Source organism: Arachis ipaensis, chromosome B05 (assembly GCF_000816755.2).
Source record: "Arachis ipaensis cultivar K30076 chromosome B05, Araip1.1, whole genome shotgun sequence".
Lineage (NCBI taxonomy): Eukaryota > Viridiplantae > Streptophyta > Magnoliopsida > Fabales > Fabaceae > Arachis > Arachis ipaensis.
This window is the reverse complement of record NC_029789.2, coordinates 2,773,915-2,787,363: the sequence shown is the minus strand read 5'-3', so window position 1 is coordinate 2,787,363 and position 13,449 is coordinate 2,773,915. Positions and strand designations below refer to the sequence as shown.

At 34.6% G+C, this 13,449-nt stretch overlaps 2 protein-coding genes across 5 annotated transcripts in view; both read left to right on the top strand.

The window, feature by feature from the left end:
• LOC107642469 (protein PIN-LIKES 7) overlaps window positions 1-5,474 on the top strand; it is a 6,288-nt gene extending 814 nt beyond the window's left edge. Inside the window, exons 1-11 of one of the 2 annotated variants that reach the window (XM_016345834.2) lie at window positions 1,983-2,162; window positions 2,245-2,439; window positions 2,517-2,596; window positions 2,695-2,819; window positions 3,022-3,143; window positions 3,291-3,512; window positions 3,650-3,763; window positions 4,025-4,125; window positions 4,216-4,268; window positions 4,361-4,546; window positions 5,217-5,474. In XM_016345834.2, coding sequence (XP_016201320.1) covers window positions 2,302-2,439; window positions 2,517-2,596; window positions 2,695-2,819; window positions 3,022-3,143; window positions 3,291-3,512; window positions 3,650-3,763; window positions 4,025-4,125; window positions 4,216-4,268; window positions 4,361-4,546; window positions 5,217-5,341 — 1,266 coding nt within the window. In that variant the 5' untranslated portion in view covers window positions 1,983-2,162; window positions 2,245-2,301 and the 3' untranslated portion in view covers window positions 5,342-5,474. Of the gene's footprint in view, window positions 1-1,982; window positions 2,163-2,244; window positions 2,440-2,516; window positions 2,597-2,694; window positions 2,820-3,021; window positions 3,144-3,290; window positions 3,513-3,649; window positions 3,764-4,024; window positions 4,126-4,215; window positions 4,269-4,360; window positions 4,547-5,216 lie in introns of those variants that run through there. The other variant, XM_016345833.2, reaches the window with a different exon arrangement.
• On the top strand, window positions 6,571-10,869 carry LOC107642466 (serine/threonine-protein kinase/endoribonuclease IRE1a). 3 transcript variants are annotated; one of them, XM_021122821.1, is made up of 7 exons: window positions 6,571-6,978; window positions 7,148-8,598; window positions 9,257-9,429; window positions 9,717-9,963; window positions 10,152-10,455; window positions 10,544-10,665; window positions 10,735-10,869. In XM_021122821.1, the coding sequence occupies exons 1-7, from the start codon at window positions 6,655-6,657 to the stop codon at window positions 10,772-10,774; spliced, it is 2,661 nt and encodes an 886-aa protein (XP_020978480.1). In that variant the 5' UTR covers window positions 6,571-6,654; the 3' UTR covers window positions 10,775-10,869. The 3 variants fall into 3 exon arrangements, with proteins under 3 accessions (XP_020978480.1, XP_016201317.1, XP_020978481.1); XM_021122822.1 differs by having other exon boundaries at window positions 6,866-6,978; window positions 7,122-8,598; XM_016345831.2 differs by having other exon boundaries at window positions 10,544-10,869.

The following is a 13,449-nucleotide window of genomic DNA, read 5'->3' as shown; positions in this document are numbered from 1 at the left end:
CATTGTTAGTTTGACATTTAAAAAAAAATGTAGAGCTTTTAGATGTTTATTTAAGGTTAATTAATATATATATTAAGATAGAAATTCAAGTGAAGTCGACTTCATATGAAATTGATCTCTAAAAATCGTTAAATAATTTAACTAATTTAACTAAATTTTTATTCAACGGCTCTCAAATATCAACTTCACATAAAATCGACTTCATCCGAATTTTCACCATATATTAGTACATGAACATTATTGTATTAGTCGGTTTAGCAGCCACCACCATAAATCAAATATGCTAACTACACCAACATACAATTAGACTTATTATGAGATGCTAAAAAAATCAGAATAATTATCTAACTAACATTACCAATATTCTAAGAATCGAGACTAAAAAGAGAAGGAAACAAATTAAAATTAGAGTCTTTAAGCCTCATCATCAAAATTGTTGGCGTTTACAAATAAAACACATCAAACATAGGATTTTTTTTTAAATATGAGTGAGTGAAAAGAATAATTAGAATATCTAATAACCAAAATGAATTAGTCTTCTTATTGAGGGGAGTCATCATTCATCAACTTCATTTAAACTAGTTATTACCTAGACAATAATCATTTCTCATCGTACCATGTTTTCTCATGTTGCTTTCAACTAACCACTTGTTCATTCCAATTTTCAAAAATTAAATTAAAAGTGGCAAAAAGGACAAAACACATAAAATGAAATGGACCTTTCTATTTGGGGGAGGTAGCATCTAGTCACCTAGGATGTGATTTATAATGTGAGCATTTTAATCTTTTAATAATTTTATACACACAACACAATAATATAATAGCATTGTCTCCAGTATTAAACTACTCTTTCATCTTAACACATGACAACAATAAAAAAATCTCTTGACCCACAAATTCAACCCAACAGAATACATAAATTCAATTATAATTTTAGTCTTTATCTTATCTTTATTTTTATCTTATCTTTATTTGTTTTTATCTTTCATAAGTCAATGATCTATGTATACTTAGTTTTACCTTCATAATTTACAATTCAAATCAATACAATTCAATCAATCAACAATCAATAAATTTTTTTCGATCTCTTCTTTTCTTATTCTTTCACAATTTTATCATCCAACTAGGTTGAAATTTGAAAAATTCAAACCTACTAAAAAAAACACTGCTTCCTGTGAAAACCGTGCTTCATTACTGCGCGCCAAATATATCTTTGACTTTGGACTCGTTGTGATTTAACCAATAAACTGTGAGTACTAATTAGATATTAATCTTAAAAATTTTATATTGATTTTTTTATTATCAATGAAAAAGTAAGCTTGAATATAAGAACAAAAAAATTATTTAATCAATAATAAAAATAAACACATAAATGTGATATAATGGTACTGTTTGATAAGAGTCTTAATCCAATGAAATGAATTGTTATTTAAACTCTAGAGTATTGGTTGGGCCAATTTTTAGGCCAATACTCAAAGTATTCAATAATATAATAAATTGCAATAGTGACTTTTATCTATTGATTGTTATATTGTAGCTGTTTCATTCCACTCTCCACATGCATGTGCAAGTGGCAAATTAAGATCATGTTAAGCTTAATTATGTAATGCTAGTTATACTTGCAATTTAACAAGTTGTTAATGTTTTGTAACTGGTAATTAACAAAATAGTTAGTTATTCCAAGTTGGAAAGAAGTACACGGCTCTGTCACTAGCCGCAAATTCAATTAAATCAAAAGATAATAATTATGTCTTAGTAAATATAAACTGCAGCATAGACTCTCCATACTCAATTAAGAGGTTGCGAGTTCGAGTCTCCTATCTTTCCAAATTTTAGCCAATGATTTATAGCTCAAATGACATAGTCTCCCCATACTCAATTAAGAGGTTGCGGGCTCGAGTCTCTTATCTTTGGTATAAAAAAAATATATATATATAAACTGCAGCAGGGGATTTTTATCAACTTTGTTGTTTGCTTCTTGGTTCTGAGTTATGTCTCCATTTGTTGTTATTAGAATGATCCTTCCACTATTCTCTCTTTGCCTTAGTGTTTTTCTTCTTACCCATCTTCACTTCATTCTACTATAAAAAAGAAAAGAGTCAGATTCATATTGCAATTGATGGCCATCATGAATCACCATAATCTAATTAATTAGTCATAAGGTTTTTGTCCTTACTTGGTCACGCTTTTAATTATATATTTCCTGTGACATGTTTCTAACGTTGTGCCTCCCCTTCTTCTTAGAACTGAAGAATATATATATATTGATTGGGACCAAAGAAAAGGAAGAGAAGGGAGAAAATGGGGTTCTTGGATCTGTTGGTGGTGGCTTCAATGCCAGTTATTCAGGTTCTACTAATCAGTGGATTAGGAGCACTCATGGCAACTCAGTATTTTGATAATCTTCTTTCTCCAAACTTCAGGAAATCATTGAATAAGGTAATTAATATGCATTTAATTTGTTACAAATGCAAGGACAAATTTTGTAACATTTGTTTGACCATTTTTATATGCAGGTTGTGTTCCTTGTGTTCACTCCTTCACTTGTGTTTTCAAGTTTTGCCAAGAGTGTTACACTTGAAGATATGATATCATGGTATATATAATAAGCAAGATTTTACTTTTCTTCAAAGCTTTGCATTTTTTTATCACATTGCCATTTTTACCCTTTTCACTGGATTTAATTCTGTGCAGGTGGTTTATGCCTGTTAATGTTGGACTTACATTCTTAATTGGAGGCATCATAGGATGGATACTTGTGAAATTACTCAAGCCTAATCTCAAAGTAGAAGGCCTTATTATTGCTGCATGTTCATCAGGTACCATAACTTAACTTTGAATTATATCTAAACAATTAATAACTTATGTATGTATGTATGTTTGGTGAGAGTCGTTAAATGATTTGACAGGTTTGACTAAACTGTCATCTAACACTCTCAACTATCAACTTCCCGTGAAATTAACTGCACCTGAGTTTCTATCTTAAAAGATTTTGATTTCGAGTTTATGGTTCTTGATTAGGAAATATGGGAAACCTTCCTCTTGTGATTGTACCTGCTATCTGTAACGAGAGTGGAGGTCCATTTGGTGAAAAGGAAATTTGTCACAACAATGCACTCTCTTATGCATCTTTCTCTATGGCGGTATTTGATCTTTTTCTACACTCAAACTATTTTCTTGAAGAGTTTGAAGTGCAAAATGGATCTGGTTTTGCATTTCAAGCACTTCCCCTTCGCTCATTTTCGCTCGAAAATCGAAATATACTTAATGGTTTTTTGTATTGATTGTAGCTTGGTGGCATATTCATATGGACCTATACTTATAGGACCATAAGAAGCAGAGCAATGAAATTCAAGGCACTTGAGGCTGCTGATCTTATCATAAAGGTACCCAACAATGGTCTTGATTCCAATGCAGAAACTGCTCTTCTCAAGGGACACAACAATGAGAATGTAGCCGTAGAAGTGCCGCCGCCGCTGTCCGATTATGTTGGAGACTTTGAAAATCAAAATGTAAGAATTAATCCTATGAAGTTGATTAGTCCCACAATATGAAAGTGATCATCTGAAATTTTAGTACTTGCTTTAATAAACAAGCATAAATTCCTAGATCATTTTTACTAGATTATAAAATGAGTCTGATTTTGCAGGTTGTAGACCATGATCATACTAGTGTGAAAGGAAAAGAATCATTTTGGCATAAAATGACAGAATTTCTGAGTGAACTTGTGGCAGAACTAATGTCACCCCCAGCAATAGCTACAGTGAGTTCCTCCTTTCTTTCCTTCTACTTATTTTTTCTTGTTTCAGTCTATTAGTATTATTTGAACATAGTCATGATCATATTTTGCGAAGACGTATCATCCATCCACCATCAGATGAGGTGCGAGCTTCACTTACATTATTGGAATGAACTCGTCCTTGTCTGATGGTGGATAGGAAAGATTTCGACCAAAAAATACAAACGAAAACTTTACTTAAATTGGTTACTGATAATTTTTTCCCTCTTATGATTCCATAATCAGTTCGTTGGTTTCATCTTTGGTGCTGTTACATGGCTAAGGAACTTAATAATAGGAGACAATGCTCCATTTAGGGTGATCCAAGATTCTCTTCAATTATTGGGGTATGTGCTTAAATTTTCTCACAAAACCAAACATGTTGTCAAGTTTTCATGCCACATAGTAAACTGATTTTGAATTTAATGATCCTTCAGGAATGGGACAATTCCTTGCATCACTCTTTTGCTTGGTAGTAACCTCACTCAAGGTATACAAAAGAAACTAGAAGCCATGGAGAGATATCTTGAGCAACAAGAAAAACAAAATGTTTTGTTAACTTTTTCTCTTGAACTCATGCAGGGTTTAAATCAACAAGTGTGAAGCCATTGACCTTGTTCTGCATCATCATTGCTAGACTTTTCTTGCTTCCTGTTATTGGTTTGTTCATCGTCAAGGCGGCAGCGAATTTCGGCTTCCTCCCGGTGGATCCTTTGTTTCAGTACATCCTAGTGATGCAGTATGCCATGCCACCAGCAATGAATATCAGTAAGTGACTCATTCCATGAATTCTTATAGTTGAAGTTTAACTTGTTCTTGCATTGCCCAAAATACTAACCAAAACACATCCAACAGCTTAGGGTGCATTTGATTTGCGTTTTAAAAACAAAAATACAAACCAAACATATTACATATTCTAATGCTTGAAAGTAACAAAGTCATTCCTGACTAGTGTTCAAAAAACAAGAGACATATAAATTTATGATTTTTCAAATTTAAGGTAGCGTTAGTTTTGAGGTACTGAGACAGAGACTGAGAGACTGAGACTCAGTATCGTGTTTGTTAGTTCTGGTACTAAAATTTCTGTCTCTGTCTCTAAAATTTCAGTATTTCAGTACCTCTAAAAAGTAGAGACACAGGGAACTGAAATTTTTAGAGATGGAGACTGAAACTTTAATAATATTTTATACCTAAAATACTTTCATTTCAATTAATTAATTCCAATTTTACCCTTTGTGCAAATTAAATTAGAGTTTCATTTTTGTTTCAATTCCTTTCTTCCATTTTGCACTAAACAGAACACTGATATTTATTTCAATTCCTGTTTCTTAGTCTTTGTCTCTTAGTCTTAGTCTTTCCGTCTTTGTCTCTCCACCAAACGCTACCTAAGAGTTACTTGTTGGCTTGTTGCTAAGATTATTAGATGATATTTATGCAGGTACCATGGCTCAGTTGTTTGATGTAGGAAACGAAGAGTGTTCAGTTATCCTACTGTGGACATATGGTGCTGCAGCCATAGCACTCACAGCTTGGTCAACATTTCTCTTGTGGGTCTTGGCTTAATTGGTCAAATGAAAGAACAAGAAATGTTATCAAGATTCTTTTCAGTGCAATTTTGGCATTCTTTGGAGGAGTAGCCATTTCAATTGTGTAGCTTATGTATAATTCTTTTAATTCTACTCATGTCTTTTTAGGTAAAAAAAAAAGGAGATTAATTTTTTAGGGAAAAAAAGGTAGGAGAGAAAATCCATGTATTTCTATTTTTTTGGGTCAAGACATAGTGTCATTTAATTCATTTTAGGTTCTTCGTATGTATATAATATAATTAAATTATATATATTTTGTAGAATAAATGATTGCTTAATTCCAAACAAGTTTCTCTTAATTCATTACCAAGTTATCTATTGTTAATACCATTAATTTCTCGTTGAATTATATTTTATGTCTCAGATATAACTCTTAACATTTGTTTCAAAAAATGATTTTCGCTCAATCAGACTACTTGAACTTCACTTAATTAAATTTAATAACAAAATTTTGTAATCTATCTGTAAATATTTTAACCTATTAATATTCTAAAAGATTAAATCGGTCATCATTTTTATTATTTTAGTCTTTTAAATTTAAAATTTATTATATAATTATTTAAAATATTATATTGATCTCAGATTTTTTTTGGTATTGATTTAACTAATGAAATGTTATACTCAATTTGGTCTCTAAACGTATACACGAGTAGTCCCCGAAGTTTATAAACGTAGTCCTGAGACCATTTTTAGTATAAAAACGAGACCATTTTTAGTATAAAAACGTTAATAGAGCGCTGTTGTAGACTATCACATGTCACGTTAAAACTTGTAAAATAATGCAGTTTTGGTTTTGACATTTAAATAGCTCAAAAACGGCATTGTATTACCTATTTTGTTAGGTAAAATTTTAATAAACACCATTTAGGATGTTGTTTTTAGGTTATTTGAGTGCAAAAACCAAAACGACATCATTTTACAAAGTTTAGTGTGGCATTCGGCTGTCACGACAGTGTTCCGTTAACGTTTGTACATTGAAAATTGTTTCAAGAACTAACATAAGTTATGTTCACAAAGTTTGAGGACTAAATAGAGGCAATTGAAACTTCAGAGACTAAATTGAGACTCGCGTGTAGATTCAGGGACCAAATTGAATATTATCTCGAAATGTTAAGTTAGTTAATATATAACTAAATAATGTCTTTTCATTTTAGCTCTTAAATAAGACAAAAATAAAATTATTTTAAAAAATAAACAATATTGTGAAGAGAATTTGGTAAACAGAAAAGCTCAGAAATCTGAAGATCTTGGATCTCCGTGCTTCATTTCCGGTTGTTGCGCCACGCACACATGAAAATTTGTCTCTTCATCTTCCCTTTCTTCGTGTTGTCGATTCTTGCACCTCAAATATCCTTCTCAGATTCACACGCCTCTCAGCTCTCTCTTCTCCACCACCATACCAACCGTCAACCTGCTACGGGCCTCATTGCAGCCCTAGATGGCACTCTCTATCTGCTCGACACTGATTCCGGCAGGGTAATTTGGTCATTCTCCACTGGTTCCCCCATCTACCATTCCTACCAGGCACCTCTCAATTCCGCCAATGAATCTGGACTCATCGAATGCGGTGATGATTGGGAACTCATCCTTCATCACAACCACTTTGGTAAAACGGTATCTTTTTAACCCTATCGAATCAATTTAATCCTTGTTAGGGTTCATTCTCATGCTCTTAAGCTTCGTAATCAATGCTATTTCTGTGTTGAAACTCTTTCTTGTGACAGTCCCTGTTGCTTTCTTGTGCTTTCTTGTGACAGTCCCTGTTGCTTTCTTGTGCCTGCAGAGGCTCTCGGAATCTATTGCTGATTATGTTGCGGATACGCCTGTTATGTCAGAAGATGGGGCAGTTGTTCTTGGATCCAAAAGAACAACTGTCTTTGAAGTTGATGCTAAAACCGGAAGGCTTGTAAGAAGTTATACCACTGCAGCCTTTGATGATTCGTCCGCCGCCGGGTGGAGTGATGACAGGAAGAATGTGACTACTGACATTGGTACAAGCAGTAGTGAGCTTGCTGATCCTGCGCAGCTTAATCCGCCGGATTTTTTACTCAAGATATTTAGGACTGATTATCTTTTGCAATCTGTTGGTCCTGGATCTGGAATGGTTTTGTGGACCATGAAAGTAGCTGAATTTAAGGCTGTATTACATTGCCAACATGATGAGTATCCATCTGACAGGGTGTCATTCGAGGCAGGAGGTCAATATGCTTTCGACAGTGGCTTACGTTTTGCTATGCCGTATGCATGTCATGACAGAAAACTAAAAGATGTCTATCGCCAAAGGAAGAATTTTCTGCTAGAACATGGTAACCCTGAAAGATTATCCGAGGGTTATAAAGAGTGTGATATGCTCCCAACCCCTTCTTCAGAACTGATGCTTCCATTGCAACCTAATAAAAATAGGGTTCCCCATGGTCCTAATAGTAAAATGATGCATTCTGGGGACGTGCTAAATCATTTGCCTGCTTTGCCACCGAAAATCAACTATGATAATAATGATCATGCAGTAATGCTCTACCAGTTTCCTATGGATATGGCTGGACCTGGTAAAATTGATGTGAGCAAGGGGATTGAATGGTCAACATCAGCTCTTATATTGTTTATAGGATTTATTCTCTGCGTTTTGATCTTCTGCTTCTGCCTTAGGAAAAAGAGAGTGCAGAAGGACCAAAACATTGAGGCAATTTTAAAAAATCATTCTTCTAAGAAAAAGAGAGCACGTAAGTCTGGAAGGAATGCCATCGTTGTTGACAAACAGGATAGGAATTCATTGCCAGCTGAGGAGGATATATTGACAAATAATGTTGATGGACGGAAGATTGGTAAACTAATTGTACTAAACAAAGAAATTGCTAAGGGTAGTAATGGTACCATTGTTCTGGAGGGGATATATGAAGGTCGGGAAGTTGCTGTCAAACGTCTTGTTCAAGCTCATCATGATGTAGCCAGCAAAGAAATCCAAAACCTTATTGCATCTGATTGCCATCCAAACATTGTTCGATGGTATGGGGTCGAATATGATAATGATTTTGTTTATCTTGCTTTGGAGCGTTGTATATGCAACTTGGATGATTTGATTCAAAATTACTCTGATATATCAGAAAACCCAGTGCATAGCAAGGATCAAGGTTCTAAGATTGTTATAAAGGCTCAGGTGGAGACAGGGAAGGATGATGTGCAATATCTTTGGAAAGCAAATGGCCATCCATCATCGCTATTACTTAAACTAATGAGGTTAGTAAAACAACTTATTTGATGCAAAATGCGTAGATGTGACAAATGTGATAAGAGTAGTAACAACTCTTTCTCTGCCAAAGTCATTGGACTAGATATAATACCTGAGCCATTTTTTTGAAACAATCAACATATCTCGTGCATGGGTTTTTGAATTGCTTATCAATAAAAACTAGTACAACAATTTCTGATATTAATCACTAACGCCTGAAGAAGCAAGGTTTTATGGGGTAGTTTAGTTTTAAGGATAAGAAAATTTATCCAATTAATGTTGTGTCGAAGAGTGTTGTTGCCTCAATCAAAAGAGATGGTCATGAATGTGGATGCCAGTCTAAGGTAGGATTTTCATAAAGAGAAGATGACAAAATTGACTAGAATAATTTGGAGGAAAGTTTGAATCTTAAAGAGGATGGAAAGAATACAAGCATGGCATAATAAAGCAAGAAAAAGACTACCAAACCTAAACCACTAAGAATGCACACAAAAGACTTGATTTGTTTACATTTTGGTAGTCACAGTTCAAATATGGATGTTAATCTCAAGTTCTTATTTTGCACCCATCTGTTATGCGGTTTTGTGTGCCTGCACATGTGGGTGGCTTTTTTTTCCCTCATTGTTTTAATTACATCTAAAATTTCACTTTTTTATTTCAACACAGGGATGTAGTTTCTGGGCTTGCTCATTTGCATGAACTAGGAATAATACACCGGGATTTGAAACCCCAAAATGTTTTGATAACCAAAGAAAGATCACTATGTGCAAAGCTTTCTGATATGGGAATTAGCAAACGCCTTCTTGAAGATATGTCTACGTTGGGTCATAGTGTTACTGGTCAGCACCCTGTATCTCTTACAAGATTTTATTTCTGCTTCTAAGCATTGATTATGTAAATTGTCAGTGGTTTCTAGCATTAGATGAATCTATCCTATATCAGTTTGGTGATTGATAAATCATGGTTGTTGGAATTTTTCTCTTATTTTTCTTGTTTTGGTTTTGCTTAGTTCTACAAGAAAAGCTTTTATACCAAAAGTTCTGTTTTTTAATAATTAACCTTTCTGAAACAAAGTAAGTTAATCTGAAACCTGCATTTAGTTTAATAGTGTAATGGCATATTGTAGGATGTGGGAGTTCAGGGTGGCAGGCACCAGAGCAGCTTGTTCAAGGACGCCAATCACGAGCTTTAGATTTGTTTAGTTTGGGATGTGTCCTATTTTTCTGTATGACTGGGGGAAGACATCCATTTGGAGAGCGCCTTGAGCGTGATGTTAATATTCTAAAAAATCGAAAGGATCTCTTTTTAATAGAGTCCATTCCAGAGGCAGAGGACCTTATCTCTCGTTTATTAAACCCTGATCCGAATTTAAGGTATATTATTACCCATTCATTGTTATTTAAAGAGCATGAATACCTATATTAAAGTACATTATGTAGATTAAATGTGTTATTTATCTATCTCAAAACCATGTGTATTTTTCAAGAGTCAATTTTATTTAAAAATTATCCTGCTTTGATGAATTTATAACTCCACTAAAGTTGATTTCATTTATTAACAGGCCAAAGGCGATTGAAGTGTTGCACCATCCTCTTTTCTGGAGTTCTGAGATGAGACTTTCATTTCTTCGAGACGCCAGTGATAGGGTGGAACTTGAGGACAGAGAGACTGATTCTGATCTTCTTAGGACATTAGAAAGCATTGCTCCAATGGCTTTAGGTGCAAAATGGGACGAAAAGATGGAACCGGCTTTCATTACTAATATTGGTCGTTACAGAAGATATAAATATGACAGTGTTCGAGACTTATTAAGGGTCATGAGAAACAAGCTAAATCATTATAGAGAATTACCTCAAGAAATTCAGGTTTTGTCTTGAACTAGAACTTTTTACTAAGATTTTTTTAAAGAAGATTTGAGGATGAGTCTTATTTTCTACGATTTTGGCTGATCAGGAACTTGTAGGATCTGTTCCAGAAGGATTCAATGACTATTTTGCAAGTCGGTTCCCAAGGCTCTTGATTGAAGTATACAGAGTTATATACGAATATTGCAAGGATGATGAATGTTTTCGAAGGTATTTTAGAGACAATTAGTGCGTTAGCTTTGTTTTAATGACCATAAAATATACAAAGTGAATGAACAGGTTCAGAGAGGCCATGGAACAATTACAACGACATGGTTAACTAGCACTAATCTAACAGTGTAATATATTACTGTAATACGATGTATATATGTATTCGCCAATTAGTAATACAAGAAAGTTATGATTTAATGTATATATGTATAATGGAGCTTTCTATGGTGGGAAAAGTATATTCATGACCTCTAAATAAACACCAGGTATAGTTTAAAATTATAAAAAATTATAGGGGTGAATTTATAATATTAATTTAATTAATTAAAAAAACTGAAGAAGACAAGTGCTCTGATATCGTGCACATGTTGACGCCAGCAACCTCCAGTTTTCATGGCCATCGTCCTCTCCATCCTCAAGCACTGCTTTGAGAATATCCCTTTCCACTTCGTCATTGTTGGCTCCTCCTCCACCTTATACCACAATACCACCCACTTCTCCTCCTTTTTTGAAATCATTCAGAATTTTGAGATCATTTGGGTCTGTAACACCGTAACACACTGATCATCATCATCATGCAGGAGGAGAGAAAGTTGCAAGCTTTGATCCGATGAAGATGAACACCAACCGTGGTTTTAGAGAGAAACGGTGATCAAAGTTTGACACTTTTGGAGTAAATTCACAACTCCATGAATGAGAAAAGATCAAATTCTGTCTCCTGTGACTGAAATTGAGATCGAAACAAAAAAGTTCAGAAAGGGAGAGAGAAAGAAGGAAGAAGTGAAGTGACAACAAAAACAAGCAGTGTGTTTTAGTTTGTGTGTCTTTAATTTCTTGCATTTACTGTGTTTAAATGAATTGGGACCCGAATTTTGGAATGGCAGCAAGAAACAACTATGGAACAACGACGAAGTAGATTTTTCGTTTAAGATAAAGAGATTGTTAATGTTTCAGGAAGCGGACCATCCACAGCATCCGGTGGAATTGTGGTTCTGATGGCATTGATTGCTGCGTTTCTATGGAGGCTAAGAAGAAGACCAGGTGATCTGAGCGAGATCTGCAAATACATTTAATTTTGGGTCAAAACTGACATTTTCAACAATTATTGTACGGCAACCATCTCAACCCTTCATTCGGAATCTTGTTGCATGGTCTTTTAATGTCGAGGTAATACTCAAATTGGTCCCTAAAATTTGACTCCCAATTTAATTTAGCCTCAAGGTTTTAATGGACTCTAATTGTACCTTGAAATTTTGACCCGTGCCTCAATTTGGCCCTTATATCGTTTTCCGTCACCGAAGAGTTGATCTGGCAATTTTAAATGACACCTGACAATCTCAAAATGACGCCGTTTTACTGTTGGCACCGAAATCTTTAGAAACGACGTCGTTGGCATGAGAAAGGGGTTAAATGAAAATCCAAACATTAACCACTTCAAAAGTGAAACCCAATTGACCATTTCTCTTCCTCCTCTTCCCCTCATAATCGTTCCCGTCAGAGAAGCACCATGGGTGTCGCAGTAATGGAGGTTTGAACATTTTCTTACTTGTTTCGCCCCCCATTGTGAAGATTAATTACCTGGGAGTCATCATCTCTTCAAAAACAGGTTAGTAACAAAATTGTTGCTCTCAACTACCATGTTCTGTTTTTTTCAAAATATTGGTTCTGGGTTGTTTTTCATTTTTTTCACTCTACTTAATTTGTGAAACTTTGGGAGAATGTGGTTGATTATGGTTGTTGATGATGATAGAGTTTTTGTATGTTAGGGTTTAATTTTTTTGCATGTATGTGGTTGTGATCAACTGAATCGTTCAATTCTTTGTCCGTTTGAGCAGTCTTTGATTCTTCATATTCCATTTTAAAATAACCATTTTACTTCTTCATATCCCATTTTAATTTAATTGTTGACTGGATAATTTCTTGTAAAAATAAAGTATTTTCTGCGCTCAATATCATCTGCATCAATGACCACCATGAGTGTTTTATTATACATCTGAAATTAAGTGATAATCATGAACTGAACTACTTGATTTTTCTTAGACATTGACATTAGTACTATGGCTTGGAGGTGTCATAGATGATCATATTCAAGATTTTAGTGTATTTTGAGCATTTTAAATACAAAGAATTCACATGTACTTACTGTGGTACGAGAGGGCATACAAAGAGGAGTTGCGCTCATAGGAAAGCTGATGACCTTGCTAGTGCCCTTGTTAATGCAGCAGCGGCTGTTGTTGCAAAAGAAAAAGATTCTAAAACTGGAGAGACTACAGATCCAGCAAATGCTACTACTACTAACACCCAAACTGCTGAGATTAATGAAAATGCTCCATTAGTACCAGGGCAAGCTGTTGATGATGCAAATGCTTCAAAGATTGTACTCACCTAACCCACTTACTCACAGCTAGAAAATCAGGAGCAGGTAGTGATTGGTTTCTAATACTTAATTAACTGTTAACTGGTTTGTATTGGTTTATAAAACACGAGTAAATGTTGGGTAGATCCAATTGATTGATACTATTTGATAATATATTGATTGGTTTTTATTGGGTTGTATTGATCACTAATTCTATTAACAATTTCACTAGGTCCCTCCATCAGACCCACCTCCACCTCCACAACAGGTGACAAGGCCTGACAAGCTGCAATCTAAAAGGAAAACAACTTTCAAGGTGGACCCAATGCAAGGAGCAAGTTTTGGGACAGCTGCACGCTTGGCAGAGTTTATGACATTCGTCCCCACCCCGAGCTTCAAACCACCAACAACAAAATAGAAAACGATTT

Coding starts and splice junctions, on each gene's coding strand:
- LOC107642466 (XM_021122821.1), top strand. CDS start 6,655: ATGAAAATTTGTCTCTTCATCTTCCCTTTCTTCGTGTTGTCGATTCTT. Junction 9,964..10,151: donor AACCCTGATCCGAATTTAAG/GTATATTATTAC, acceptor ATTTATTAACAG/GCCAAAGGCGATTGAAGTGT. Junction 10,456..10,543: donor AATTACCTCAAGAAATTCAG/GTTTTGTCTTGA, acceptor TTGGCTGATCAG/GAACTTGTAGGATCTGTTCC.